General features: G+C 46.5%; 1 protein-coding gene and 1 long non-coding RNA gene across 3 annotated transcripts in view; one reads left to right on the top strand and one right to left on the bottom strand.

Moving 5' to 3' along the window:
* Positions 1 to 25,752, top strand: part of RGS5 (regulator of G protein signaling 5) — a 101,336-nt gene that overhangs the window by 17,010 nt on the left and 58,574 nt on the right. Inside the window, exon 2 of the mRNA XM_045028768.1 lies at positions 22,087 to 22,197. Coding sequence (XP_044884703.1) covers positions 22,087 to 22,197 — 111 coding nt within the window. The remainder of the gene's footprint in view (positions 1 to 22,086; positions 22,198 to 25,752) is intronic.
* Positions 5,124 to 12,212, bottom strand: LOC123376617. 2 transcript variants are annotated; one of them, XR_006581849.1, is made up of 3 exons: positions 11,856 to 12,212; positions 6,065 to 6,218; positions 5,124 to 5,467 (listed from the first exon to the last, which is right to left on the bottom strand). It is a non-coding gene; the product is annotated as an uncharacterized LOC123376617 (long non-coding RNA). The 2 variants fall into 2 exon arrangements; XR_006581850.1 differs by lacking the exon at positions 11,856 to 12,212 and adding an exon at positions 7,065 to 7,084 and having other exon boundaries at positions 5,126 to 5,467.

Here is a 25,752-nt window from a genome sequence, read left to right as displayed (position 1 = left end):
GGTGCCAGACTGGGGGAGGGCGCCACTAGGACTCAGAGTGTAGAAAATTGTGTCTGCTGCTGGTGTATATGTATTCTCTCTGCTCTAGATGCACAGAGATGGTGGAGTGTTCTGGAGGAAAGAGGGCACAAGAGAATTAACAGGCAGGCAGGAGAAAAGGTGAGGAAATAACAGAAAGAAGCAGGAGCTGCAGGGAAAGAGACGAGGAGCCGCCTCTTATGTACCTCTCTAGCACCCCCAGGAGGAGCCTGGGCTGATTAACATCAGCTTCTCAGGGAGCTTCCTGTTTTCTGCTGCTTCCCTGAACCCACTTGAGGAGAACAGGCAGTTCAACAGAAGTAGTAGGAGCCAGTTAGGCCCTTAAGATGCTGATATCGTCTCTCACTCAGGCCCTGCTACCAGCCTGCTTATTTGCCCCCTTCAACTGAGTGTTGAGAGCCACTATAGCTGGCACAGAACAGCAGTCATGAGTGAAAGAAGAAAATGCCCCTCTAGGGCAGCATTCAGAAAAAGAAAGCAAAGGAAACTTTTCAATCTTTTCAAAACTTTTCGGATGACTTGCATCCGAAGAAGTGGGTATTCACCCACGAAAGGTCATGCTGCAAAACGTCTGTTAGTCTATAAGGTGCCACAGGATTCTTTGCTGCTTTTCAATCTAAGCAGGAAGGAGCTTTCCTGAGATACATAGACACAAATGTTCATGGTGAGCCTTCCAGCCCCAGGGAGGATTTGAGTGGTAAGGAGATGCCTGATCTTCCAATTAGTCATAATGCAGGTGACCTGACAGCTACTGCAGCACCCATATCACCATCTCAAATAGATGTAGGGTGACCAGACTGCAAATATGAAAAATCGGAACAGGGGGTAGGGGGTAATGGGTCTTTTTCTTATATAGGCTCCTAAGAATCTGGACATCTGGTCACCCTAAATGGATGTAATTGTGCACATTCCTGAAGAAAAAGTATAGATCAGAGAAGAGTGTGGTGGAGGCACAAGAAACAGCTGCTGCTGAGTTTAGTTCCTTAAGTCTAGGTGATCCAGGACTGTGGATCCACTTGAGCAGTAGCCTGAGGAACTTCCTTGTACTGCATGGACCATAGCAAGTGAAAAACGTCATGTTCCCCAAAGACAATGAAAATAGAAGTTTCCATCCAACACATTACTGGCATGAAATCCCCAATGGTGACAAAGTGGAGAGGCCATGGCTTATGTACTCAAAATCCCAGAATGCTGCATACTGTTTTTGTTGCAAACTCTTCCAGTCTAATGTTCCAGCCACATTGGGTTCTACAGGAACAAAGTTCTACAGGAACAAAGGACTGGAAAAATCTGGCTAGAAATCTGTTATGCCATGAGAAGGCAGCAAATCACCAAGAGCATTCCATAGGTGGAAAGAGCTTGAGACGAGACTAAGGTTAAAGGCCACCATTCATGATCAGCATCAAGAGAAGATTGCATCAGAGTCTCTTTACTGGCAAAATGTTCTGAAAAACTCATTGCCATTGTGAGAATGCTTGCTACCCCAAACCCATCATTGTGTGGCGGCACTTCAGATTAGCTGCATGTGCCAAACCATTGAAATTTCCTTAAAATTGTGGAGCTGATGGCTGAGTTTGATGCTGTACTCCAGGAGCATCTAAGAGGCACCACCCAAGAATTACACACACCCCACTACCTTGGAAAAACAATTCAAAATGAGATCATACAGTTACTGGCAACAAAAGTCAAACAGAAGATTGTGGTAGATCTGAAGTCAGCAAGATATTACTCTGTTATTCTGGACTGCACACCTGACATCAGCCATACAGAACAAATGACTTTAATGGTATGTTTTGTAACAGAACCTAGTGAAAGTGTCCCTGCAATGGTGCCTGTCAGAGCATTTTCTAGAATTTATTTACATTGATGATAATACAGGAGCTGGTATGACAAATGTGCTTCTTAAAAAGCTGGAAGATATGGGAATTGCGATAGCTGACATGAGAGGTCAGGGCTATGATAATGGTGCCAACATGAGAGAAAAGAACAGAGGAGTGCAGACATGGATCCAAGAGTTAAACCCTTGAGCTTTTTTTGTCTCATGCAGTTCTCATTCATTGAACTTGGTGGTCAAAGTGAGCTATTATCAGCAGGAGAGAAAAAGAACTGTTTGTAGTGGTAATGAAAATGGCCCATTGCCAGCAATTGACAAGGAGATGTAAGGAACTGTGTGTGGAACAAACATTGGAAAATAGTTTTACTTTGCCATTACACAAATGGCAAAGGATATTTGGGATGTTGTATGATATTCCAAAACGCCTCACTACACCTAAAGACGACCTGCACCAGCAATGCAGGGCACTAGAGACAGTGTTGACACATAATGACATGCATGCTATTGATGCGAGTGATTTAGGTGATGAACTGAAAGCCCTTTCAAGATACATTTCAGCAGGATCAACTCCAAAGGCTGTTCTGGAACATATGTGCACAAGTAAGATGACCACCCTCTCTCCAAATGCTTGTGTTGCTCTGCGCATACTTCTAACACTTCCTGTAACAGTTGCCAGTGGAGAATGCAGCTTCTCCAAGCTGAAGTTAATAAAAAACACATCTACACTACACAATGACACAGGAGAGGCTGGGTGGCCTTGCAACCATCTCAATAGAGCATGAGCTGGCCCAGACTGTGGACCTTCAGGAAGCAGTTCAAATTTTTGCAACCAAGAAAAGCACCTCAGAAAGCACCACTGACTATTCAAACAGATAAAAATGCCAGTGTTTACTATGCAGACAAGAAAAGTTAACTTTCAAATGCCTGAACAGCAAAAGTAAAGTATTACTTACAATTTTTGAACAAGGCATTTTAAGTTGTTAGTTCTCCTTTATTGGGCTAGGTACCAGAGTAGTACCATGAGGAGAAGAAGAACAGGAAGAAGGCAGAATTGAGACCTTTCAAAGTTTTGGCCAAGCGAGAGGGTATGGGGGCATCATTTGAGCTCCTCACCTCAGGTGCCAAAATGCTGTGGGCCAGCTCTGGCCTTAAAGAGGATAAATGTAATTTAGGACACAGGAGCCTCAGTGTAAATGAGACTTGGGAGCATGCTGTGTAAGTCAGTGGAGAATTGGGACCTTAGCCTCTGCCTGATGAGGATATTCTGTTGACAGTTGAAGGGGAAATGGTTTTACCATTTTTGAGTATGAATAGAGTGTAAACAATTCTTGTGATGACTTTTTGAGTAGTGCTACAACCAGCCCCGTGAGAGGTTAGCAGGTCACATAGAGACAGCACTCGTTCAACATCAGCACCCTACCTTGGGTCAAAGGAAGCATTTGCATTGTCTGAGCTGTGAACCTCTGAAAACTGTGTCATGAGTATGCACAGTAGGATATGGGGAGCATTTTCAAAATGCCTACATGACTTAAGCTTCTAAGTCCCATTTTCAAAGGTGATTCAGGCACTTAAGGGCTCCAACCCAACTGACTTTCAATGGGATAGTAGAGCTTTTGAAATATTCCCCTTTATCAGTGTGCTTGCCAAGAATAGGCTTAAGGCAAGGGCTTGTCTACCTGGGGACCAAGTTTCCTTTTAAAGTGAATTAGTCAAATTGCATTAAGAGGTAGTGCCTGGAAGTGCAGATGTAGATCTAGCAAATTTCTCCTGGGCAAACACTTCCCTGTAATAAGTGGACAGTCCTATGTTCCCCCACCTTCCTTCTTAACCTATTTCTCTGTCCCATGCAGAGCTCACACCCCTGTGTTCTTTAGAGTGGAATCTGCTCCCTGTGCAGCCATAGGCTCACAGCTAATAGCCAGAGCAGACCCTTCACTGGTCAGCTTTGTACCCTCTTCCCTCTGTGAATTGGGTTTACCTTCATTTCCAGAGCCCATAGAATCCTTAATCACCACAGCAGTCTCCCTGACTCCAGCCCCTATTTCTCCAGGCTCTCTTCTAGGACACATTTTCCTCTACATTCTACAGTGAGTTTGGTTTCTTGCTTAACTGCCACTTCCCACCAGCCAGCAACCTGGCCAGTCTCCCTTCCATCAGGCAAAACACTCCCATCTGCCCAGGGGTGGCTCTAGGGTTTTTGCCACCCCAAGCAGGCTGCCCTCAGCGGTTTGCCTGTGGAGGGTCCGCTGGTCCCACCTGCAGGAGGTCCACTGAAGCCACGGGACCAGTGGACCCTCCGCAGGCAAACCGCCGAGAGCAGCCTGCCTGCTGCCCTCGTGGTGCTGGCAGATCACACCCCCGCGGCTTGCCGCCCCAAGCACATGTTTGGCATGCTGGGGCCTGGATCCACTGCTGCATCTGCCCCAAGAGATAGCCACTGCTCAGGTGCTGGTTTTAACCTACTCCCATCTTTGTCAGCAAACTGCTTCACAGGGCTGAAGAGGAATTAAAGAGACATTCCCATTTCCAGCAGTTTCTATAGCTTTGCTCTTTCCCACTAGGACTTCAGCACAGGATTCTTTCTTGCTGCTGACCAACCTCTGCAGGGAGAACCTTGCCATTTATTCTGACAGCCTTAGAGTGCTTACTGCTTGGCTGTGCAGTGGCAATCTTTACAAACCTTGTATGATAAGTGACAAGTGCCTGAGGTCCCTCTGTGCTCTGGGTAGCAATATTTCCATGAGTTGTCTGCTGCATGTTCCTATTGAGCACAGGGCACTTATTCTTCAGGTGCTCAGTAGAATTAAGATATCCCAGATCTTCTGGGAAAGCAGAAGAGCTGAGGACTAAAGGAGTGAAGTTGGGGAGGTGAGTGTCCAATCTCTCATCCACCTGCCTTCTTCCCAGGGGTAAAGTAGTGACCTTGCTTCCCAAACTTTAACTCCTATGCCTGTTATTTATTCCTACTAGGTGCTTGGGATTGCTCAAATTTATCTTCAAAAGCTGTAAATCCAGTGACTGTTTCCACCTTTTTAATCCCACAACACTGTTTTACATCATTAGACATTCAGGAACTGTTCCTGAGCAACCAAATCACACATTCCTTCAAAGCTTTAATACTTCCCCCCCTTCCTCTCTCGGTTGGTTCACGGGATATATAAACCACATTACATAATCCAGCCCCTCTCTTAAGGCTTCTAACTTTTACACCTGAAACTTAAAGTTATCAAAAACTGTTTTGAAGAAATTGGTTTTAGTTTACCATAATTGGCATCTTATTGATTATTGCCAGAGCTCTCCCAGTCAATTCTGCAACATGGAGCATACATTGTTTATTATTTTAATTACTTTTGAGAGGCTATTACATGCTGGACACAACTGCTCCCACTTGTGGAGTTTTGGAGAGGTTGAGCACCCTTGTGGGGGTTCCGTCTCCTCCACTCCATTATGGCCAGGTCATGCTTCATTTCTTTGTCTTTCAGTTCCATGGCTTTCTTGTGGAAGCAGCCAGACAGAAGTGGGCTTACATCAATTTCCATCTGTTTTAATTCCATCTGTGACTTATGTATTCTGTCATCTTCCTTTGCTTGAAAGCTGTGGAGCACCAGTGTTTTGGTAATTTCACTTTTACTCATTTTATTGTTTTTCCTGTCCCTACTTCTCTTGCCCAAAATAAGCAAACAGAAAATAAAGCCAGTAACCGCTTTGTCAGTAGCCACCACACTTGAAACTCACTTAAAATCAGTGTCTAAGAGCAATATGCTGTGCACATTATCCTGTGCAACTACACCACTGTGATGGGTTGCCCCCCCTCCAAGATGCTACCTGATGTGCTGAGATACCACTGAGTCCACCTGTTCTGCCACCCCCACCCACTTAAGGGACTTGCCCCAGAACTCAGACATACACCTCTCTTGGAGTGCAGGCCCAAATGTATATTGTCTTGCACTATATAGAAAAAAAATCTATACAATGTAAGACCATAAATTCACCCCCTCCCTCAATGTGGGAGAAGATACGCACAGCTTCTCTTCCCCACCTGCAGTTGGAAGTTAATAAAATCTGTTTTGTTTATTAAACCTGATTTATGTAACTATAAAAAAGGCAGATTAAGCAGATTACTGTTTGCTAAAAACAAAACATGCAGCTTGATTCACTAAAGAAACAGGTTACAAAAATGTAATTTGTCACCTAAATGTTGAATTTAGGCAGGATGCCAAGTTTCTGTAGCTCAGAGTTCCAGTTATTATTCTTAGACTGAACCCCTGTTGCGGTCTGGACTCTCTCCTACTTTGCTTTCAGGTTAGTTCTTTTGTCCCTTTAGGTTCTTTCAGCAGTCCCCTTTCTTGGGTAGGCAGTGGAAGAGAGAGAGAGAGAGAGAGAGAGAGAGAGAGAGATTAGGAAGAAACAAAAAGACTGAAGATACTAACAGCCCATCAAATTTCATGGCCTGTTCTCTGGTGTCTTCCCAATACACACCCACTTGTAATTGTTACATATTTCTGTATCTAAAGTTAGGAATATGGACTGATACATTCAAATTGGATAATTGTATTCAGTAAATCATAACCTTTCCAGTGATCTTACATGTGCCATCTTAGTTATTTAATCATAAATATAGAGTAACACCACATGCACATCCCCATGTTGCAAGAGAAGCCCAGACAGTGCTGTCTAAGCCCTCCCCACCATTGCCACAATGTGAGGGCACCTCACAATCCTGTGAGGCAGGAATGGTGTCTCAGAGACTGCGTGCCTGGCCCAAGGCTAGGCAAAGGGTCTGTGGCACAGCCAGGAATTAAAACCAGGTCTCTCGAGTCTAGAGTGTTGGAATTATTTATGATATAGTTAAATGTCTCATGGTGCCCTAAGTTCTGTTATTAAATCCAAAGGCCATTTTGTATCATACAATTGCTTTAAATGTGTACATACAACACAGTAACATTCAGAAGCATGTGATCACTACTACTCCAGATGGATCAGACAATAGTCCGCTCATCTTGTTTGCCCCAGCATGATTGGGCTGTATCTGATAAAGAACCTTCATATTCCTGGCTCTTTAGTCTCTTCAGCTAATGTGCTGGGGGAGGGGGAGGGGGAGAACCCCACACAAACCAGTTTGAAGCCATTTGTCTTTACTACTTTCCTTCCTCCATAGCCTTCCTTTGTCTCCTCCCCCATCTTCGCTTACCAGATGGACAGTGGGAGTGTTTTTTTTTTTTTAAAAAGGACATTTTTCTGTGTCTTGTTTCAGAGTGGTAGCCATGTTAGTCTGTATCAGCAAAAACAAGGAGTACTTGTGGTGCCTTACAGACCAGCAAATTTGGGCATAACCCACTTCAGATGCATGGAGTGGAAAATACAGTAGGAAGATTTACATACACAGTAAATGAAAAGATGGGGGTTGACTTACCAGTTCTAATGAGACAATTCAATTAAAGTGGGCTATAAACAGGAGGAAGAATCAGTTCCAATCTTTGTTCAGGCCTAATTTGATGGTGTCCATTTTATGAATTAATTCCAGTTCTGCACTCTTGTTGGAGTCTGTTTTTGAAGTTGAAGAATTGCCACTTTTAGGTCTGTTATTGAGTGCCCAGGGAAGTTGAAGTGTTCTCCAACTGGTTTTTGAATGTTATAGTTCTTGATATCTGATCTGTGTTTTTTTCTTTGGCATAGACTGTCCAGTTTGGCCAATGTACATGGCAGAGGGGCATTACTACACACCACACAACAAAAACCACTAATCCAGGAACCGATCCCTGCAACAAACGCTGTTGCCAACTCTGTCCACATATCTATTCAAGGGACATCATCATAAGACCTAACCACATCAGCCACACCATCAGGGGCTCCTTCACCTGCACATCTACCAATGTGTTATATGCCATCATGTGCCACCAGTGCCCCTCTGCCATGTACATTGGCCAAACTGGACAGTCTCTATGCAAAAATAAATGGACACAGACATCAAGAATTATAACATTCAAAAACCAGTCAGAACACTTCAGCGTCCCTGCACACTCAGACCTAGAAGTGGCAATTATTGGAATTACCTTGCAACCTGGACATCAAGTTAGGCCTGAACAAAGACTGGGAATGGATGGGTCATTACAAGAACTAAAACTAATTTCTCCATGCTAATTTTCCCCCTACTGTTACTCACACCTTCTTGCCAACTGTTTGAAATGGGCCATCCTGACCACCACTACAAAAGCAATTCTTCCTCCTGTTCATAAGAGTGCACTTTAATTGGTAAGGCAACCCCCCATCTCTCTCTTCCTACTGTATTTTCCACTCCATGCATCTGATGAAGTGGAGTCTAGCCCACGAAAGCTTATGCCCAAATAAATTTGTTAGTCTCTAAGGTGCCACAAGTACTCCTCGTTTTTTCTTGGTCTTGTTACTGCAGCAGCATATTTTATTGGTTACTTTTTGAACCCATTGACTCATCACAGGATTCCATTCTATTAAAGGGACAGAGGCAGGGGAAAGGGTGCCTAGGCCACTCTGGAGTTTGGGTGCACTAGCAGAGTTGGGGCTGCAGCAGCATTAGAGGGAACAGTTGGGGTTCACTGGCAGAGCTGTGGGGGGTTGGGATGCAGGAAGTTTGGCATGCACTGGCAGAGCTGTGGAGTGCAGAGGCATTGGTGTATATGGCTGGGGTGCACTGGCACAGCAGTGGGGTGGAAAGAGGTTGGGTGCACCATCAGAGCTGAGGATGCAGGGTGGCTGGGGTACAGTAAGGTTGGGGCATAATAGGGTGTTGGGTTGCACTGGCAAAGCTGGGCAGGAAAGGGGCTTGGGGGTTCAGGTCAGGTGGAATGCAGGTACATTGGGGTGTAGTGGTAGAGCTGAAGGGTACAGGCAGGTTGGCATATAGGGGTGTTGGAATGCACTGGCAAAACTGGGGGGGTGCCATGCATCCCTCACAGATGCCCCAACATCTCTACCTACACAGCTATCTATTCTCATTTATTCCTTTCTCCATAACCCTCTGCCCCTTGCTACAGTCTCAAGTCCTTCTCCCACTATTCCCTCACTCCTCCAACCCCTAATATCCCACCTCTTCCAGGAAGCAGTCACATGTGTATTCTCCCCCCCCACCACCATACTTTGATTACATTTCCCCAGCCTCCACCAATAGAACTGCCACCCATGACTCAAACTGTAGCAACTGCCAGCCATTTAGTCCAAAACTTCTTTTGTCATAGGTGGGAGTTGTGATTCATTCCACCTTAGTTATGTTAATGGAAGGGAGAGTTCACAGCCTTCCAAGGGTCTGTGATTATACCAGTCATTAGTGCATCTCAGTTGGAGTGGCCAGATAGTAAGTGTGAAAAATCAGGACACTTATTTGGTGGGGCAGAGGGAAGGGAGGGTATAGTTGCATATACAAGACAAAACCCCTACTCTCAGTTTAACAGTACAAGGCAGCAGAAGGAAACCATTTGGTGACAGGGGGCTGTAACTCAGGAACCCCTTATTCAAGTCACCCCAACTTTGGAACTCTAGTGCTTCTGTCCCCTAATAAGACACCACATTTCAAAGCAATGTGATTAACCATTAAGTTTTAAAAGCACTTACAAGCATTGATCTTTAGACCATAAAATGGTGGGACTAGAAACCCTCTAGCTATTTCTGTATTAGTGCAGGTGCAGTGTAAACATTTATTTTTTCCTAGATACCTGTTCTTAGATTGGGTCCTGTAGCAGGGTGGCCCCTGCTCCTTCCCTGAAGGGGTTTAAAAGTGGCCTGGCAGGGCTTGAGAGCGGCTGCTCTCAAGGCTGGCCTGATTGGGGAAGTGGCTGCAGCTGGGGGCCACGCCCCAAACTGAGGAACAGGGCTTATAAGAGGGCAGGGAAGCCAGAGCCCAGACAGTCTCTCTCTGCCTTCAGAGAGGGATGGGCCTGGCTGCTTAGCTTGAGGCTGAATACCTGAGTGAAGCAGGGCTGGGGAAAAGGCTGAGGAGCTGGGAAGCTCCAGCCTAGAAAGCCCCAGGCTGCGGCCTAGCAGTGGGCCAAAGGGACTGTGGGTTGCAGAGGGCAGCCCAGGGGTAGGACAAAGCAGCAGGTCCAAACCCTCCTTGCTTGTGATGAATAGGCTGATACTGCAGTCTGCCCCAGGGTGTGGGGCTAGACAATGACTGACAGTAGCCACATACTGAGGCAAGGTGGGGCTAGAGAGTGGGGGTTCCCCAAGGAGGGGAGACCCAGTGAGAAAGGGGTTACTGCTAGGGGGCAGCACCCCATGTGAAAGGGCACCGGGTCCAGGGAGGGACATGGGGGCCTGAAGACCAGCCTGCAGAGGGCACTCTGAATGCTGGAACAGAGCTAATTCCTGGAGTCACCAGCAGGAGGCGCCGCGGGAGTGAGTCCAACCCGTTACAGGTCCCTAGAAGTTTCAAGGGTACCATGGGATAAAATGAAACAGATTATTGTAGTGATGTGGGTCAACATGGTCTGTTTGTTCTCTAGCTCTGGGGAAAATAATCCTAGAAATTTTTAAAATTACTATTTTGGGGGCTTGTATCTCTGGAGTCCCTGGCTCAAATGATTCCAAATTTGGCATAGTAACCCTATCTTATATCCTCTTGAATCACACCAAAGATCAAAGGAATCAGACTAGGCATATCAATTTTAGAGGACTTAAAATGTCCCCTTTAAGCATGTCACAATGCAACTTTAACTTTGTGCCATGATAATGTTTCAGATACTGAAATTCTGGCTACATAACTGTTAGCTACACCACAGGGATGTCATGGGAATGTGCCAGGTGGTTTAATGTTGTGCAGAGTGCTGGCTAGCCTCTGTTCAGTAATGTTGTCTTTCCCAAGGGGGCAGGGTAGTGTCACTTAGGTACAGCCTAATGTCTGTGTGTGCGCTTGTCTCCACTACAGATGCTGCAGCTATGGCACTGCAGCCAGATAGCAAGTGTGAAAAATCAGGATGGGAGGGGAAGGGGGGTGGTAACAGGGTGTGTGGGGTAATAGGGGTCTTTGGGACCATCTTGATTATGTGCTTTGTCTTACAATCAAATTGGGACATCTGGTCACTCTACTGTAGCATACAGTGTAGATACTTGCTACAGCTGCAGAAGGGAGTTTTCTGTCGCTGTAGTAAACCCACCTCTCCAGAGGCCATAGCTAGGATTGACCTGAGTTTCAGGTCTAGACCAGGCCAGCGTTAATGGTCTGCAGCCTCTCTCAGGTACACACATGGGCATCTTCCTGCCCACTACTGAAGCGGTACAGCTGAGCAGACAGGCCCAGGTTCAGGGAATTGGGCCCCAACTATACCCCACCAGGGGGGTGGAACTCATGGGCCTACCCAGATAGAGTCAGAGTTCAAGGTCAGAAGGGACCACCAGATCATCTAGTCTGACCTTCTGTACCTCATAGACCAACTGTACCCCTGAGCACCTGCACACTAAACTTAATAACCCAAATAAAAAACCAACATCTTACAGCACACAGGAGACTAGATTATGTGCCACAGGCAGATAATAGGAAGTGCCCTACTACCTGAGGCACCCACAATGGCAGGGAAATGATTAAGTGAGATAGACCCAGATAATCCTGGCAAGTGACCCCTCCACCCACACACCACAGAGGAAGGTGAAAAATCCCCAAGGTCACTGCCAGTCTGACCAGGGGGAAAGCTTCCTTTCAGACCCTACACACAATGATCAGGTAGACCCTGAGCATGCAAGCAAAAACCAGCCAGATACATACTAGAGAGAGAGAGAGAGAATACTTGGCACCACCTCAGAGCCCTGACCCTCCCCATCCAATGTCCAGTCTCTAGCCATGATCATCCCTGATGCTTCAAAGGAAGAAGAATAAAAAAAAAAAAGCACAGAATACACAGAGGGAAAGAAATCCCTTCTTAACCCCTGCAGGTGGCCAACTAAACCACTGAAGAATGAATGCAACAGGGTGCACTATTTTACCACCTCCTCATAGTGCATCTGAAGATTAGCTCACCACAATCTGACACTCCTTCCTGCAGTTGTTCAGACTGTTGTCCCAATCACTCCATGACCTCTCTCATGCTCACAAAGCTGCAGCGCTTGCCTCTTCATGGTTTAGCCTTCCATCCAAGTCACACTGAAGGTCCCCCCCTTTCCAGGGTATTATCAAAGTCTCCTTCCAGACTGTCCCTAGCAGCCCCCAAAGAGGCTGCCCCAGCACACTGCTCCCACAGTGGCTTGTAGTGGAACCTGGGCTCACCTCTACACCAGGTTCCAATCCAGGGACCAACAATTTAGTAGCTGAGGGTTTTGTTCCCTCAGTACTCCTCCCCTGAACTGCTTCCTACACTGCCTATATCTCCATTGCCAGCTCCCTGGCTTCATAAAAGCCCTGCCTGTTTTTGCCCAGGTGAACTTCATCCCCAAGTAAGCCTCATTGCAGCCTAGCTCCTCTGCAGGTGCAGCCTATGACTAATTGGTCTCACTTGCCCATTTTAACCCCACCAGGGCTAGTGTGGGGTGAATGCCCCAACACAATGACCTTTAGGAACAGAAGGCATAATCCAGGAGTGAGCCCCAGGCCTACTGAGTTCTGCACCTTCTATCACAAGCAACCTCATCATACAATTGTACTCATAAATTTGCACTCATAATTAAGTTGATTGCCTTCACAACCCCTATTGGGAGGCTCTGCCACCCCTCTGTCTCCTAATTTCTGGCCTGAATTTGTTCATGGCCAGTTTATGTTCATTTGTTCTTGTGCCAACATTGTCTTTTAGTTTAAATAGCTCTTGTCCCTCTCTGGTGTTTATCTCTCTGATGTATTTATAGAGAACAATCAGATCCCTGCTCAGCGTGCATTTTGCTGGACTAAACAAGCCAAGCTCTTCCAGTCTCCACTCATAAGATAGGTCCTCTATTCCCCTCATCATCTTAGTAGCTCTTCTCTGTGTCTGTTCCAGTTTGAATTAATCTTTTGTGAATATGGGTGACCAGAATTGTACACGGTATTCCAGATGAGGTCTTTACCAGTGCCTGGTACAGTAGTATTAATACTGCCCTATCTCATGGCCAGGGTGGCATGAGTGGCACTGGTAGTGGCATGGGGACCCTTTCAAGACAGGCAGGGGCAGAAGCATGGGCCCCCTTCCCCCTCAGAAGTGACTGTGTGGCCCTTGGGAGCAGCTGGGTGCAAGGAGAGCTCCCCCATACTTAGTCCAGCTGCTGGGTATCTCTGTGGGGTTGGGTCCTAGGCCCACTATGCTCCACCCCTCCCCACAGAGTCCCCTGCTGGTGGGGTCCCTGGAGCCCCTCCCCAGAGTGGGGCTGGTGGGGTTCCTGAAGCAGTGGGACTGGGAGATAACACCCAACTGAGATACATGGGATGTATGTTCCTTCTCAGAGTGATGGGCTCAAGCTCTCTGCAGATACAGGAAGTGTCACTGTGTCAGTCATACTCAGGACAGTTTCCCCTCTTAGAGCAATGAGATCAGGCTCTCTGCAAATTCAGGCAGTATTGCTGCATCAGTTACACTTGGGGCAGCTCCCCCCCTGCTCAGAGTGACAGGCTCAAGCTTTCTGCAGACAGGCACATGCAGGACAGTTCCCCCCTCTCAGAGCTATGGGCTCAGGCTCTCGGCAGACTAAGGTAGCTTCACTGTGTCAGTTACACACACATCACCTTTTCCAGCTTTTTTTTTTAATTTGAAACCACGACGGCTAAAAATTTACTTAGAAACACTTTTTCCCTCTTTAAATGAAACCTGAGATTCAGCTGTAACCAAGTAACCATAGCAGCCAAGGCCCTATGCACAATGTGTATATCATATGGTGTGTATACCATAATCTAGCTCTGGTTTCAGACCAGACCAGAGACTATGGACACTGAGGTGGTGTTCAGTCTAAATGGGCGTTGTCTTATCAGATGAATTTTTAGGAACCTAGGACATCTGCTGTAAGACATGGGGTTCTAGCTAGCAGTAGGTGAGGATAAGAAAGCACCAAGCAAGCCTGGCTTTTTTAGGATTACCCTGGGCTACCGTGTGCTCTGCTACCTTGTGCTCTGCTGGCCCCTAGTAGCCAAACCCTGTAGCTACAGAGCAGGTTCTCACCTGTGTCCCACTGAGGGATGCACAAATGTGAATAAAATGGATCTGATTTCCATAGCCCATATTAGGCATGGAGGTGTATCCACAGGTCCCAGCATGCACAACTCCATCTTTTCCTAGGTACCCTTCCCCTGTCAATTCCACATGCTGCACTCTCTGTTATTAAAACAGGGGCAGGCCTGGGCCACTCCATAGAGCTTTGTGGGCTGCCCTGCTCCTATGGGCACTTCCTGGGCCCACACTGCAGAGGAGGTGATTGCTGAAGTGCTTCTCCTAGAGTAACTATCAGGAGCCAGAGAACAGCAAGGTGCAGCTGCCACTTGGAACATGAGCCTCTCCTGGGTGCTCAGGGTGACTATGACAGTGTCTCAACACAGGAGATACCCCGGGCAATGGGATCATGGGGCTGCTCACCCATCACTGAAGAACATGGCTTTTCTAGGTCATGTTTATAGATTTCTTGGAAGCGCAAGCGATGGAAACTCTCTTTGGATCCGCTGAGAACACAGGCTTGCTTGGTGCTTCCCATCCCCACCATTTCCTGAAAAGTCAAGGACAGAAGGGTCACTTTTGGAAATCCTGGGATTTCCTGTGTACATACCAGAGAGAGTGAGAGGAATGTGGGATTGATGACTATCGTGATTAGAAACTAGACTGAGATGGCCAAACCCTGAGACCCTGTGAGCCACCCCTCCCTCACTGGAAGGCATTCAAATAGGGCTAAAGAACTTTTAAAATGAACCCAAATAATTTTTCCAGTGATGGCCTATGGGGGAGGAGAGCAGTGGAACACAATGGAACTGGCTTTAGCATACATGCCTTGGCCATAGAATGTGACCTTATAGGGTACATTTTGAAGTTCCTCTTTGCCGTAACTCCACTGCCTCTGTGGTCTTGTCTGGGTTAGTTTACACTCCTCCTTAGCCACCTTTCCTGCTACACAGCTTCCAGCAATCCCTCACTGGGACAGCTTTTTACTATTCACTGAATGCCAAGACTTGCGTATCTCTCACACCTTTCCTTCCAATTTACAGCCAATAGGCAACCCACAGGACTTTTCATGTCATGACTGAACCTGGCCCCTATAGCCAGTTCCAGAAACCTGCATACACAGACATGGGCAGGTACCAGTACATTCATACTTACAGCATGCATGTGCACACACACATACATATCCCAAAGACATAGTAATAGACTCATGGTTCAGTGAGAACTCACTGTCTGTGGGCCAGGAAGTGAGGCCACCAGGGCCAACACATGCCTAATGCTCAGCAAGGTGAGGACTGCACTGTACTGGGCTGGCAGGGTCACACTGACTTCACCACACTTATTAGAATCAACAAACCAAATGGTGAGAGAACAAAGGGACCACACTGTACCTGAGGATGGTGAACTGACACTTAACAGGGAAAAGCAGGATCTTAACAAAATACAAAGTAGTGTCCACACAAACCAGGAGACACAGCTAGTAAATTGCTCTTTGGGATGATTACAAAGTTGAAGCAAACCACAGGGCTCCCTATATTGGGTGTCATTATCTCAGATCCAGATATGGGTGTCATTATCTCAGATCCCCTCCCATGGCTGGAGAAGCCTCAGGCCAGCAGAACCCCAGGCTGCCCCTCCCCCCCGCCTCGCCACCAGAGGAGCCCTGGGCTGGCCCCAGCTGTGCTGGCCGACTGACCTGAGCCCAAGGCCAGTCCCAGCTCTGCTGGCCAGCTGACCAATCCCGGGCCAGCCCTAGCTGCCCCAGCTGCACCTGCCGGCCTACCAACCCGAGCCTGGGGCCAGCCGACCTGAGCCCCAGGCCGGAGAATGGGAAAGGCAATGCGCCTCACCTCCTGAGACCCCCAGACTCCCAGAAGAAGAATGCTGAGCTTTTTATATGTGCCATGTAGGTTCTGGGGTGGCTGAGGAGGTGGTATCTGCTACTCCGCTTCCCAGGTTCATCAGTAATCTCTCTGGAGTCCAGGTATATTACTGATGACCCCAGGAAGCTGAATAGCAGATCCCACCTCCTCAACTGCCCTGGAACCTGCGTAGCACATAATAATAAGCAAAAACCCACAACCTGGTGTCCCTCAGCAGCGGCTCTGCCAGGGTAGGCTGAGCCTTCCCTGGCCTATTATATCCGCCACCCATGGATCCAGCTAAATAAATTAGTCTTGCTTCTTTCTAAACAAACCCTGCATGCAGTGCACTGGGCAACATGGGGCTCATGCATGAGACACTAAACAACTTTGCCCCTGCACTCCCAGTTGTTCTGAGGATAGCCAGGATGGGATGGCACAGGGGACCAGTGTTGGACAACAGCAAAACCTGAGAAATGGAAACTCAGGGTTGGCTAAATTCTAGGTGAGAAAGGAACACAGACTGTTCACATGTGGTTTCCCTATGGATTTGGTGGAGGAGGGGTCTTCCCCAGCCCAGCCCATAACTGGACAAGCAGAGGCTCAGAGCCTTTGATTCCATGTAATATGGGATGGAGACCTGCCCTGTGCCTTATGCTAGCCCCTTCCAGAAAGAAGGCAGTGCTCACAAAGAACCCATCCCAGGCTGCAACTGGGCCCCTCTGAGTGGGGGTCACCCAGACAGCACGTGCTTTAAGGGGAGAGCAGTATAGTCTTAAAGTGTCTGGCCAGTTCTCAGTGGCCTCCATGAAGTTTGAATCTGTTCCCTGCTGATTCCACTCCCTGAAGGTCAGGCCACTCCCCATTCCTCTTGTGCAGAACCTTGATTCCATGTAAAACATCCCTGAGGGGTCCAAGGAGGAGCAGGGGAGCAGCCCTCTCCTTCATTGGGCTGACTTCTTTTTCACTGGCATAAATGCCCCTATTTGGAGTAGCGCAGAATAGTGGCCTGTGACTGCCTCAGCCATTGCTCTCTCATGTGAAGTGGACCTTCCCTGAGGATTTGGGGAATCTGTGTGTGCAAGCTATGAATTCTATGTGAGATGATTAACTCTCTGTGTATATCATTGCCAAGCTGCAACCTGCATTTGCCTTCTCTATTGTTTGTTTGCCTCCATGTTGGACTGGAATTCCAAAGGAGGGTAGCAAAACAATAAAGAAATAGGGTTATTGATGTTCAAGTGCTTGACCATTGAAATGGAATCACTCTAAACAATAGACTGTCTCCCAATCATGAGAACTGATTTATCATGGGAGAGGTCACATAGCAATGAAGTTTCCTTGTAGGACTCTGTAGTCACCTATTGAGACTGACCACGGAGTTATGGAACAGAGGAGATTGGAAGGTTACAGAGGGCAGAAGCTGCTCTCAATTCTGCCATATTTCATAAGCTTAACATGAGGGAAATTGCTGCAGGAGCTGGGTGAGGCAGGAGGGCCCTGCCTTTCTGAATTCACATAGTCCCCAAAGGACTCACCAGGAAAGGGTGAGCTAGAGAGGGGATATATACGTTATATGGATCTGTGTAGATCTTCGGTGATTCAGTAAAATGCAATAACGTGTTAAACTCTGTGCAAGTGTCTCTGTGTGTTGTATGCTACACCTACCATGTGCCTGTCAGGGTTCCTTCCCCACTATGAACTCTGGGGTACAGATGTGGGGACCCACATGAAAGACCCCCTAAGCTTATTTCTACCAGCTTAGGTTAAAAACTTCCCCAAGGCACAAATCCTTTCCTTGTTCTTGGACAGTATTGTTGCCACCACCAAGTGATCTAGACAAAGATTCAGGAAAAGGACCACTTGGAGTCCCTGTTTCCTCAAAATATTCCCCCAAGCCCCTTCACCCCCTTTCCTGGGGAGACTTGAGAATAATATACCAACCAATTGCCTTTAATAAAAGTACAGACCAGATGCTTTATTTTTAGCACACTAAAATCAATCAGGTTCTTAAAAGAAGAACTTTATTATAAAGAAAAAAGTAAAAGAAGCACCTCTGTAAAATCAGGATGGAAGGTCATTTTACAGGGTGATAAAAAGATTTAAAACACAGAGGATTCCCCTCTAGGCTCAACTTCAAAGTTACAGGAATAAAAATAGGAATAAACCTCCTTCTTAGCATAGGGAAAATTCACAAGCTAAAACAAAAGATAATCTAACACATTTCCTTGCCTTTACTTACAATTTCTATAATTTTAGATGTATCATTGCAAGGTATCTTTTCAAGAGATGGTTTACCTGCTTGGTCTCTCTGTCTCTCTATCCAGGGGGAACAAACAAAGAGAGCACAAACAAAACCTCCCCCCCACAGATTTGAAAGTATCTTCTTTTCCCATTGGTCCTTCTGGTCAGGTGCCAACTAGGTTAATTGAACTGATTAACCCCTTACAGGTAAAATGATTCTGTACCTCTGTCTGTACCTCTGATCAGGAGGGATTTTATGTTACTTCATACATAAAGGTTGTTACCCTTCCCTATATTCATGACAGTGCCCTGGAGAAAGTTAAACTACCTCAGGAGGCTAACACCCTCAGGGAGTGGTTAAGCTACAGAGAGACTCTGTAACAGTCAACACTGATTCCACGGACTGAGCAGGAGACTGTGTGGTCTCTGCTCCCAGGAAGGGGTGCTAGACAGAAGGTCTTCACCTCATGAGTGTGTCTAGGGACCTGAAGACTGGGGCTGCCTGGGCTCTGTTCAGACTCCAGAGGCTTAAAACATCTGGGGATCCAGAGGCTAGATTCACTGAGCCATCTATTGGGCTGCCATCATGGGGAGCCTGATCAGACCGGTGACAGCATTATGCTGACTCCCAGCTCCCTCTAGGTTCTACCTCTGATATAGGGGTTTCTAACTGCTTCCATCTCTTTACTGCTGGCATGCAAGGAAGCCTTGAGTGCCTGCAGTGATTACTCATAGCACAGTTTCTGTTACATGCTACATCACAAGGCCGTTACTTAGGTTGCAAGGCCAAGCTCTCAGGGCTTAGGAAACGTCAGTCCTGCTGTCTATGCTGTTTAGTCCCCTTGTGCACATGCCCGGTCAGGTGAGATTTCCAGAGCAGATAAAGGAGTTAGGCACCCAAAGGTCAGTGGGATTTGGGTACCTAACTCCCTCAGCTCCTTTCAGAACCCTAGCTTCAGCCTTTGCAATGTGTACTGAGTGGGGGAGATCTCAGGGTGATGTTTATGAAATTTGATGTGCCTGTTTGTCAGTTTGCTATGGTGACTGTCCAGCAGATGCTGACAGGCCTGTGCACAGGAAATGAAGACCAATGCTCTTCAGGGCCCTGCAATCACAGGTAATTAAAGACCAGAGTAGAAAGCCCACAGCTTTGACATCCAACCCTGTCCCCCCGTCCCTGGTGAAGATGCATAAACTGATTTGGACCTTGGTCAGAGTCTCAGGACAGAGAGAGAAATTTTGAAGGCTGTACTTGAAGCCTGTACTTTCACTAGGGAGCAGAGGGACAAGGAACTGTGAGGAGCCTGAGATAGTGCCTGGTTAATTACAATTGTATCACATAAGTTTTTCACATGGTCTGTTTTTGTACTTATGTAACTAAATTAAGTGGACATGTTTAGTCTGGAGAAGTGAAGACTAAGTGGAGACCTGATAATAGCCCTTAACAAATATGTTAAGGGCTGTTATAAAGAAGACAGTGATCAATTGTTCTCCATGTCCACTGAAGGTAGGACAAGAAGTAATGAGTTTGATTTGCAGCAAGGGAGATTTAGGTTAGATTTTAACTTTAAGGGTAGTTAAGTTCTGGAATAGACTCCAAGGAAGGTTGTGGAATCCTCATCACTGGAGTTTTTATGAGCAGGTTGGACAAACACTGGTCAGGGATTGTCTAGGTTTACTTGGTCCTGCCTCCGTATGGAGGGAGGGACTAGATGACCTATCGAGATCCCTTCCAGCCTGACATCATGCATCTCTGTTCTTGCTCCTTGCTCCCTCGTGTCTGCTGCATCCCCTCCTAGCCATGTGCCCCATGCAGGCTGTTCCTTTACACCCCAGGGCTGCAGCTCACTCCTGCCCAGGGTGCCAAGGACCCACCTGGCCTCTCTCCAAGCCCTGCACAATATATCTGCCCATTTGCCATCAAGGCTGAATTTGGACGGAAAATTGGGGGTTTCAGCTAAATGAAATTTTCACTAAAAGTGTCTGCTTTCCACTAAAAAGCTGAATGCCCAACAACTGACTGGGGGTGTGGTCCAGCCAGAGACCCCAGCCACAGGGAGAAAGGTGGCATGAAGCACCTGAACTACAATTCCCAGGAAGCTCTAAGGTGCCATTTCCAAATTGAAAAATGTCAGTTTTCAGCCAAAAGTTTTTCAGTTTTCAATTTTTTCACTGAAAAGTCAAAGTTTTCTTGGAAATAGAGCCTCGTTTCCAACATGACCTGTGGCATGGCTCTTCATGGCAGAGCATCCAAACCAAGCAAGGGTGCAGTTTTGTGAGGCATCGCTTGCTGAGCCAGAGCCTGCTGTGTCAGAGCTGCTATACCTCTATACACAAAGGGCAGGCACATGCTTTCAGACAGATTGACCTATGCTTAGAGCCAAGGAACAAATGAATAAGGAACATCAAATGTTGCATGTCTATGAGAGAGTACCCCCAGTCTGTCTTCTGCATGTTCAGTTCACAATGGTTGTCTGTCTCCAGCCCATGAACAGCAACCTTAGAGGCAGACAGGAAACAGAAGCATAACAACTACATACTATACAGCCACCACGTAAATGACTGTCTCTCATGGCAGGGCTTGTGCCTCCTTCCCAGGCAAGTACACTCAGTAGAAACATGATGTTGGAATTCCCCCCCCCCCCCCGAGACCTTTTCCATTCAACTTATCCAGAATACCTTTTCTGGTTCTGGGAGAACATTTCATCCAGTTCTCTGGGATCCAAACCACTCAGTTTGACTCTGGATTTCATCAGTTAGGTTTCTTTATTTGGGATACAGCAAAGCTACGCTGAGTTGATCAGACTCAAGCCTAGGGTGTGGGTATAGGGTGTACCCACATCCAAAGTTGCACAGATAACCTCTTCCTTTACACACATTTACACATTACATTGCATTTTCTATACATTACATCACACATCTTTGGCAGGGCTTGGTTACTTTGCAGGAACCAATCCTCTGTACAGCATGCTTTGTCCATGTGCTGTTCATGTGGAACCTGATCTTTACATTCCAGGTTTATCTTGTCCATAGTATGCTAGAGTCAGGATGTCTGTGCTAGCTAAGATAAGCAGCAACACCTTCATGCTAGGAACTGTTTGTCAAGCCCACTCAATATGCAGCGGCAGTCAAAAAATCAAACAGAATGCTGGGAATATTTAAGAAAAGGATAGATAATGGGATAGAAAATATTATGTTGCCTCTATATAAATCCATGGTACGCCCGCATCTTGAATACTGTGTGCAGATGTGGTCACCCCATCTCAAAAAAGATATACTGGCACTAGAAAAGGTTCAGAGAAGGGCAACAAAAATGATTGGGGTATGGAACGGCTTCTGTCTGAGGAGAGATTAATAAGACTGGGACTTTTCAGCTTGGAAAAAAGATGGCTAAGGAGAGATATGATTGAGGTCTATAAAATCATGACTGGTGTAGAGAAAGTAAATAAGGAAGTGTTTTTTACGACTTATAACACAAGAACTAAGGGTCACCAAATGAAATTAATAGGCAGCAGGTTTAAAACAAATAAAAGGAAATATTTCTTCACACAACACAAAGTCAACCTGTGGAACTCCTTGCCAGAGGATGTTGTGAAGGCCAAGACCATAAGAGGGCTCAAAAAAGAGCTAGATAAATTCATGGAGGATATGTCCATCAATGGCTATTAGCCAGGATGGGCAGGAATGGTGTCCCTAGCCTCTGTTTGCCAGAACTTGGGAATGAGCAACAGGGGATGGATCACTTGATGATTATCTGTTCTGTTCATTCCCTCTGGGGCACCTGGCACTGGCCACTGTCGGAAGACAGGCTACTGGGCTAGGTGGACCTTTGGTCTGACCCAGTAGAGCCATTCTTATGTTCTTATTTACAATTTAACCTTCCATTCACCTTCTCAGTTATGCCCACAGAGAAATGAGGCAAGTTACCTATGTCAAGCCAGGACTACGCATGATCATAGTAATCATTGCCAAGAGATATTTATATGCACTCTGAAGAGTCTCTCTCCATCTTCTCTTCACTCTTGCTTTCTATCCTCTGCAGAGCAAAGGAGATCAAGACCAAGTTGGGCACACTTCTCCAGAAGCCTGACTCGGCTATTGACCTGATCATCCCATACCCAGAGAAGCCGGAGAAGCCAGCCAAGACCCAGAAGTGAGTACTTCCCCATTTATCAATGCTGCTTTGTCAGACACTGGAGACACTGGGGGCTTGGCTACACTTGCAGGTGTGCAGCGCTGGGAGTTACAGCTGTCTTCGTACAGCTGTGTAGGGAAAGCGCTGGAGTGTGGCCACACTGACAGCTACCAGCGCTGCAGTGTGGCCACATTTGCAGCATTTGCAGCGGTGTTGGGAGTGGTGCATTATGGGCAGCTATCCCAGTGTTCAAGTGGCTGCAATGTGCTTTTCAAAAGAGGGGGGTGGGGTGGAGTGTGACAGGGAGCGTGGGGGAGAGAGAGTGGATTGCAAGTTCCGATCCCTTCCTTTCTTTTAAGTTTGCCCAAGGTGATATCAGTGCAACCCTCGGCTTCTCTCACCGCCTCGTTCATGCTCTGTCAGCTCCCTGCCTTGCAAATTCTGACCATTTCCCCGACCCCTCATTCACTCTTAAATGCAAATAGCCTGCAGACCAGATAAGCAGCTGCTCCGATGGACTCCCTTTCCCCCCCCACCCCGCTGTGCTGTTTCTCTCCTCAAGCAAACACTAGCTGTAGACATTCATCCCCCTGCCTGCCTCATTCACAGCAAACAGGAGCTGTGTTTGTTTTTTAGATAAGCAGCTCCGGGAGCCCCGAGTTCACAACAAAACAAAGAGAGGCATCATAACAAAACAAAGAGAGTTCTTTAGTTAAAAGCATTATGGGAAAATTCTGGAGGCCAAATACAGCGCTTTTGGTGGCCACACTGGTGGAGCAGCGCTGCATCACCAGCGCTGCAATAGTTATATCCGAGGCAGAGCAGGAGTACAGCCAGCGCTGCAGCCAGGGAGATGCAGCAGTGTATGTGCCTTGCAAGTGTGGACGGTGAGTAAGTTGCAGCGCTGTAAACCCACCACCAGCGCTGCAACTCTCCAGTGTAGCCAAGCCCTGGGTCATTAGAACTGAGTGGAATGACCTGTTATCCTGAACCACCCTGGCTCAAGGGGCATTTAGTTTTACTGGGGGGCTGGGGCCTGCTTGTTTCTGCTTTTCTGTTAAATTTTCAAATCAATTGCCTAATCTAAACAGAATGTCCTGGCCAGTTCTCTGAGGGGTAATTCTATGTGCCTCACCATGTCTCCCTGCTGTTCCAGCTAGATGTGGTGCTCTTCTCAACTTCCTTTCCTAAACTGCAGCTGGGTGTCATCAAACAGCTCTGGCCTCCAGCCTCAGTCTAGCTGCTTTTTGTGTTGGGTGAAGTGATGTGTTGCTCATAAAATGAGGCACCTGAGGGGTCATAATTTATCTGTAGCATCTAATAGAGAAAGCATGATAGATGTACGCAGAAAGCTACTGTTATGTATGAGTTTTTTCATTCTCTTTCCCCCTTCTTTGTCACTCATTTCTGCCATACTTTTGGGTTTGGATGAAACTTTTATTATTCTAATTATTTGATTTTTAGACTATGATAGCCCCCACATAGAATCATAGATTATTAGGGTTGGAAGGGACCTCAAGAGATCATCTAGTCCAACCCTCTGCTCAAAGCAGGACCAATCCCCAAATGGCCCCCTCAAGAATTGAACTCATAACTCTGGGTTTAGCAAGCCAATGCTCAAACCACTGAGCTATCCTCCCCCATGTGTCCCAGTTAGGGAAAGAAAACTCAGGGCCTTGGCCTCAAACCTCTAGAAAGAAGTAGCATTTTCCTGGGGAAGTCACAGAGCACTGGAGGAAAGTTACTTTGTGTTGATATTTAAAAAGGATAAGGATATTTAAAAAGGATATTTAAAAAGGATGTACAGGCCCATCAGCCTGACATCAATCAAAGGAAAAACTGTGGAAACTCTGTTATGGGAGACAGTGGTAAAGAATTAATAGATGGCAGCATAATTAATACCAATCAATATGGTTTTACAGAAAACAGGTCTTTCAAACAACCATGATTTTATTTTATTTTTTTAATGAGATTGCAAATTTGGTTTGACAAATTGTTGGCAAACTACTGAGATTTATTTAATTCATTTGCCTTAGTATTAAATAACATGCTAGTTAAAATAATTAGCAGCACTAAAAAGAATTAATGTAGCACATATTAACTGGTTTAAAAACTGGCTAACAGATAGATCTCAAAAATAGACTGTAAAGTGGTGAATCATCATCCAAAGTGGGTGTTTCTGTAGGGCCCTGCATGAATCTGTTCTTGGTCTTACTCCTCTATCTTTAATAATGATCTGGAAGAAAATGTAAAATCTTTGCTGGTCAAACTTTCAGATGACACAAACATTGGTGAAGTGGTAAGTAATGATTGGAACAGGTGAGTTAAAATCATAGAATCACAGAAGATTAGGGTTGGAAAAAATGTCAGGAGTCATCTAGTCCAACCCCATGCTCAAAGCAGGACCAACCCCAATTAAATCATCCCAGCCAGGGCTTTGTCAAGCCAGGCCTTAAAAACTTCTAAGGATGGAGATTTCACCACCTCCCTAGGTAACCCAATCCAGTGCTTCACCACCCTCCTAGTGAAACAGTGTTTCCTAATATCCAATCAAGACCTCCCCCACTGCAACTTGAGACCATTGCTCATTGTTCTGTCATCTGCCACCATTGAGAACAGCCGAGCTCCATCCTCTTTGGAACCCCCCTTCAGGTAATTGAAGGCTGCTATCAAATCCCCCCTCGCTTTTCTCTTCTGCAGACTAAACAAGCCCAGTTCCCTCAGCCTCTCCTCATAAGTCATGTGCCTCAGCCCACTGATAATTTTTGTTGCCCTCTGCTGGACTCTCTTCAATTTGTCCACATCCTTTCTGTAGTGGGGGGCCCAAAACTGGACGCAATATTCCAGATATGGGCTCACCAGTGCTGAATAGAGGAGAATAATCACTTCCCTCGATCTGCTGGCAATGCTCCTACTAATGCAGCCCAATATGCCGTTAGCTTTCTTGGCAACAAGCGCACACTGCTGACTCATATCCAGCTTCTCATTCACTGTAATCCCCAGGTCCTTTTCTGCAGAACTGCTGCTTAGCCTATTGGTCCCCAGCCTGTAGCGGTGCATGGGATTTTTCCGTCCTAAGTGCAGGACTCTGCACTTGTCCTTGTTGAACCTCATCAGATTTTTTTTGACCCAATCGTCCAATTTGTCTAGGTCACTCTGGACCCTATCCCTACCCTCCAGCGTATCTACCTCTCCCCACAGCTTAGTGTCATCTGTGAACTTGCTGAGGGTGCAATCCATCCCATCATCCAGATCATTAATGAAGATGTTGAACAAAACCAGCCCCAGGAATGACCCCTGGAGCACGCCACTTGATACCAGCTGCCAACTAGACATTGAGCCTTTGATCACTACCCATTTAGCCTGACAATCTAGCCAGTTTTCTATCCACTTTAAAGTCCATTCATACAGTCCATACTTTTTGAACTTGCTGGTAAGAATATTGTGGGAGACCATATCAAAAGCTTTGTTAAAGTCAAGATATATCATGTCCACTGCTTTCTCCAATCCACAGAGCCAGTTATCTCATCATAGAAGGCAATCAGGGTGGTCAGGCATGACTTTCCCTTGGTG

The sequence above is a fragment of the Mauremys mutica genome, chromosome 8 (genome assembly GCF_020497125.1).
Source record: "Mauremys mutica isolate MM-2020 ecotype Southern chromosome 8, ASM2049712v1, whole genome shotgun sequence".
In the NCBI taxonomy this organism is placed as follows: Eukaryota; Metazoa; Chordata; order Testudines; family Geoemydidae; genus Mauremys; species Mauremys mutica.
The sequence above is the reverse complement of the archived record's forward strand: the minus strand, read 5'-3'. Positions and strand labels throughout refer to the sequence as shown.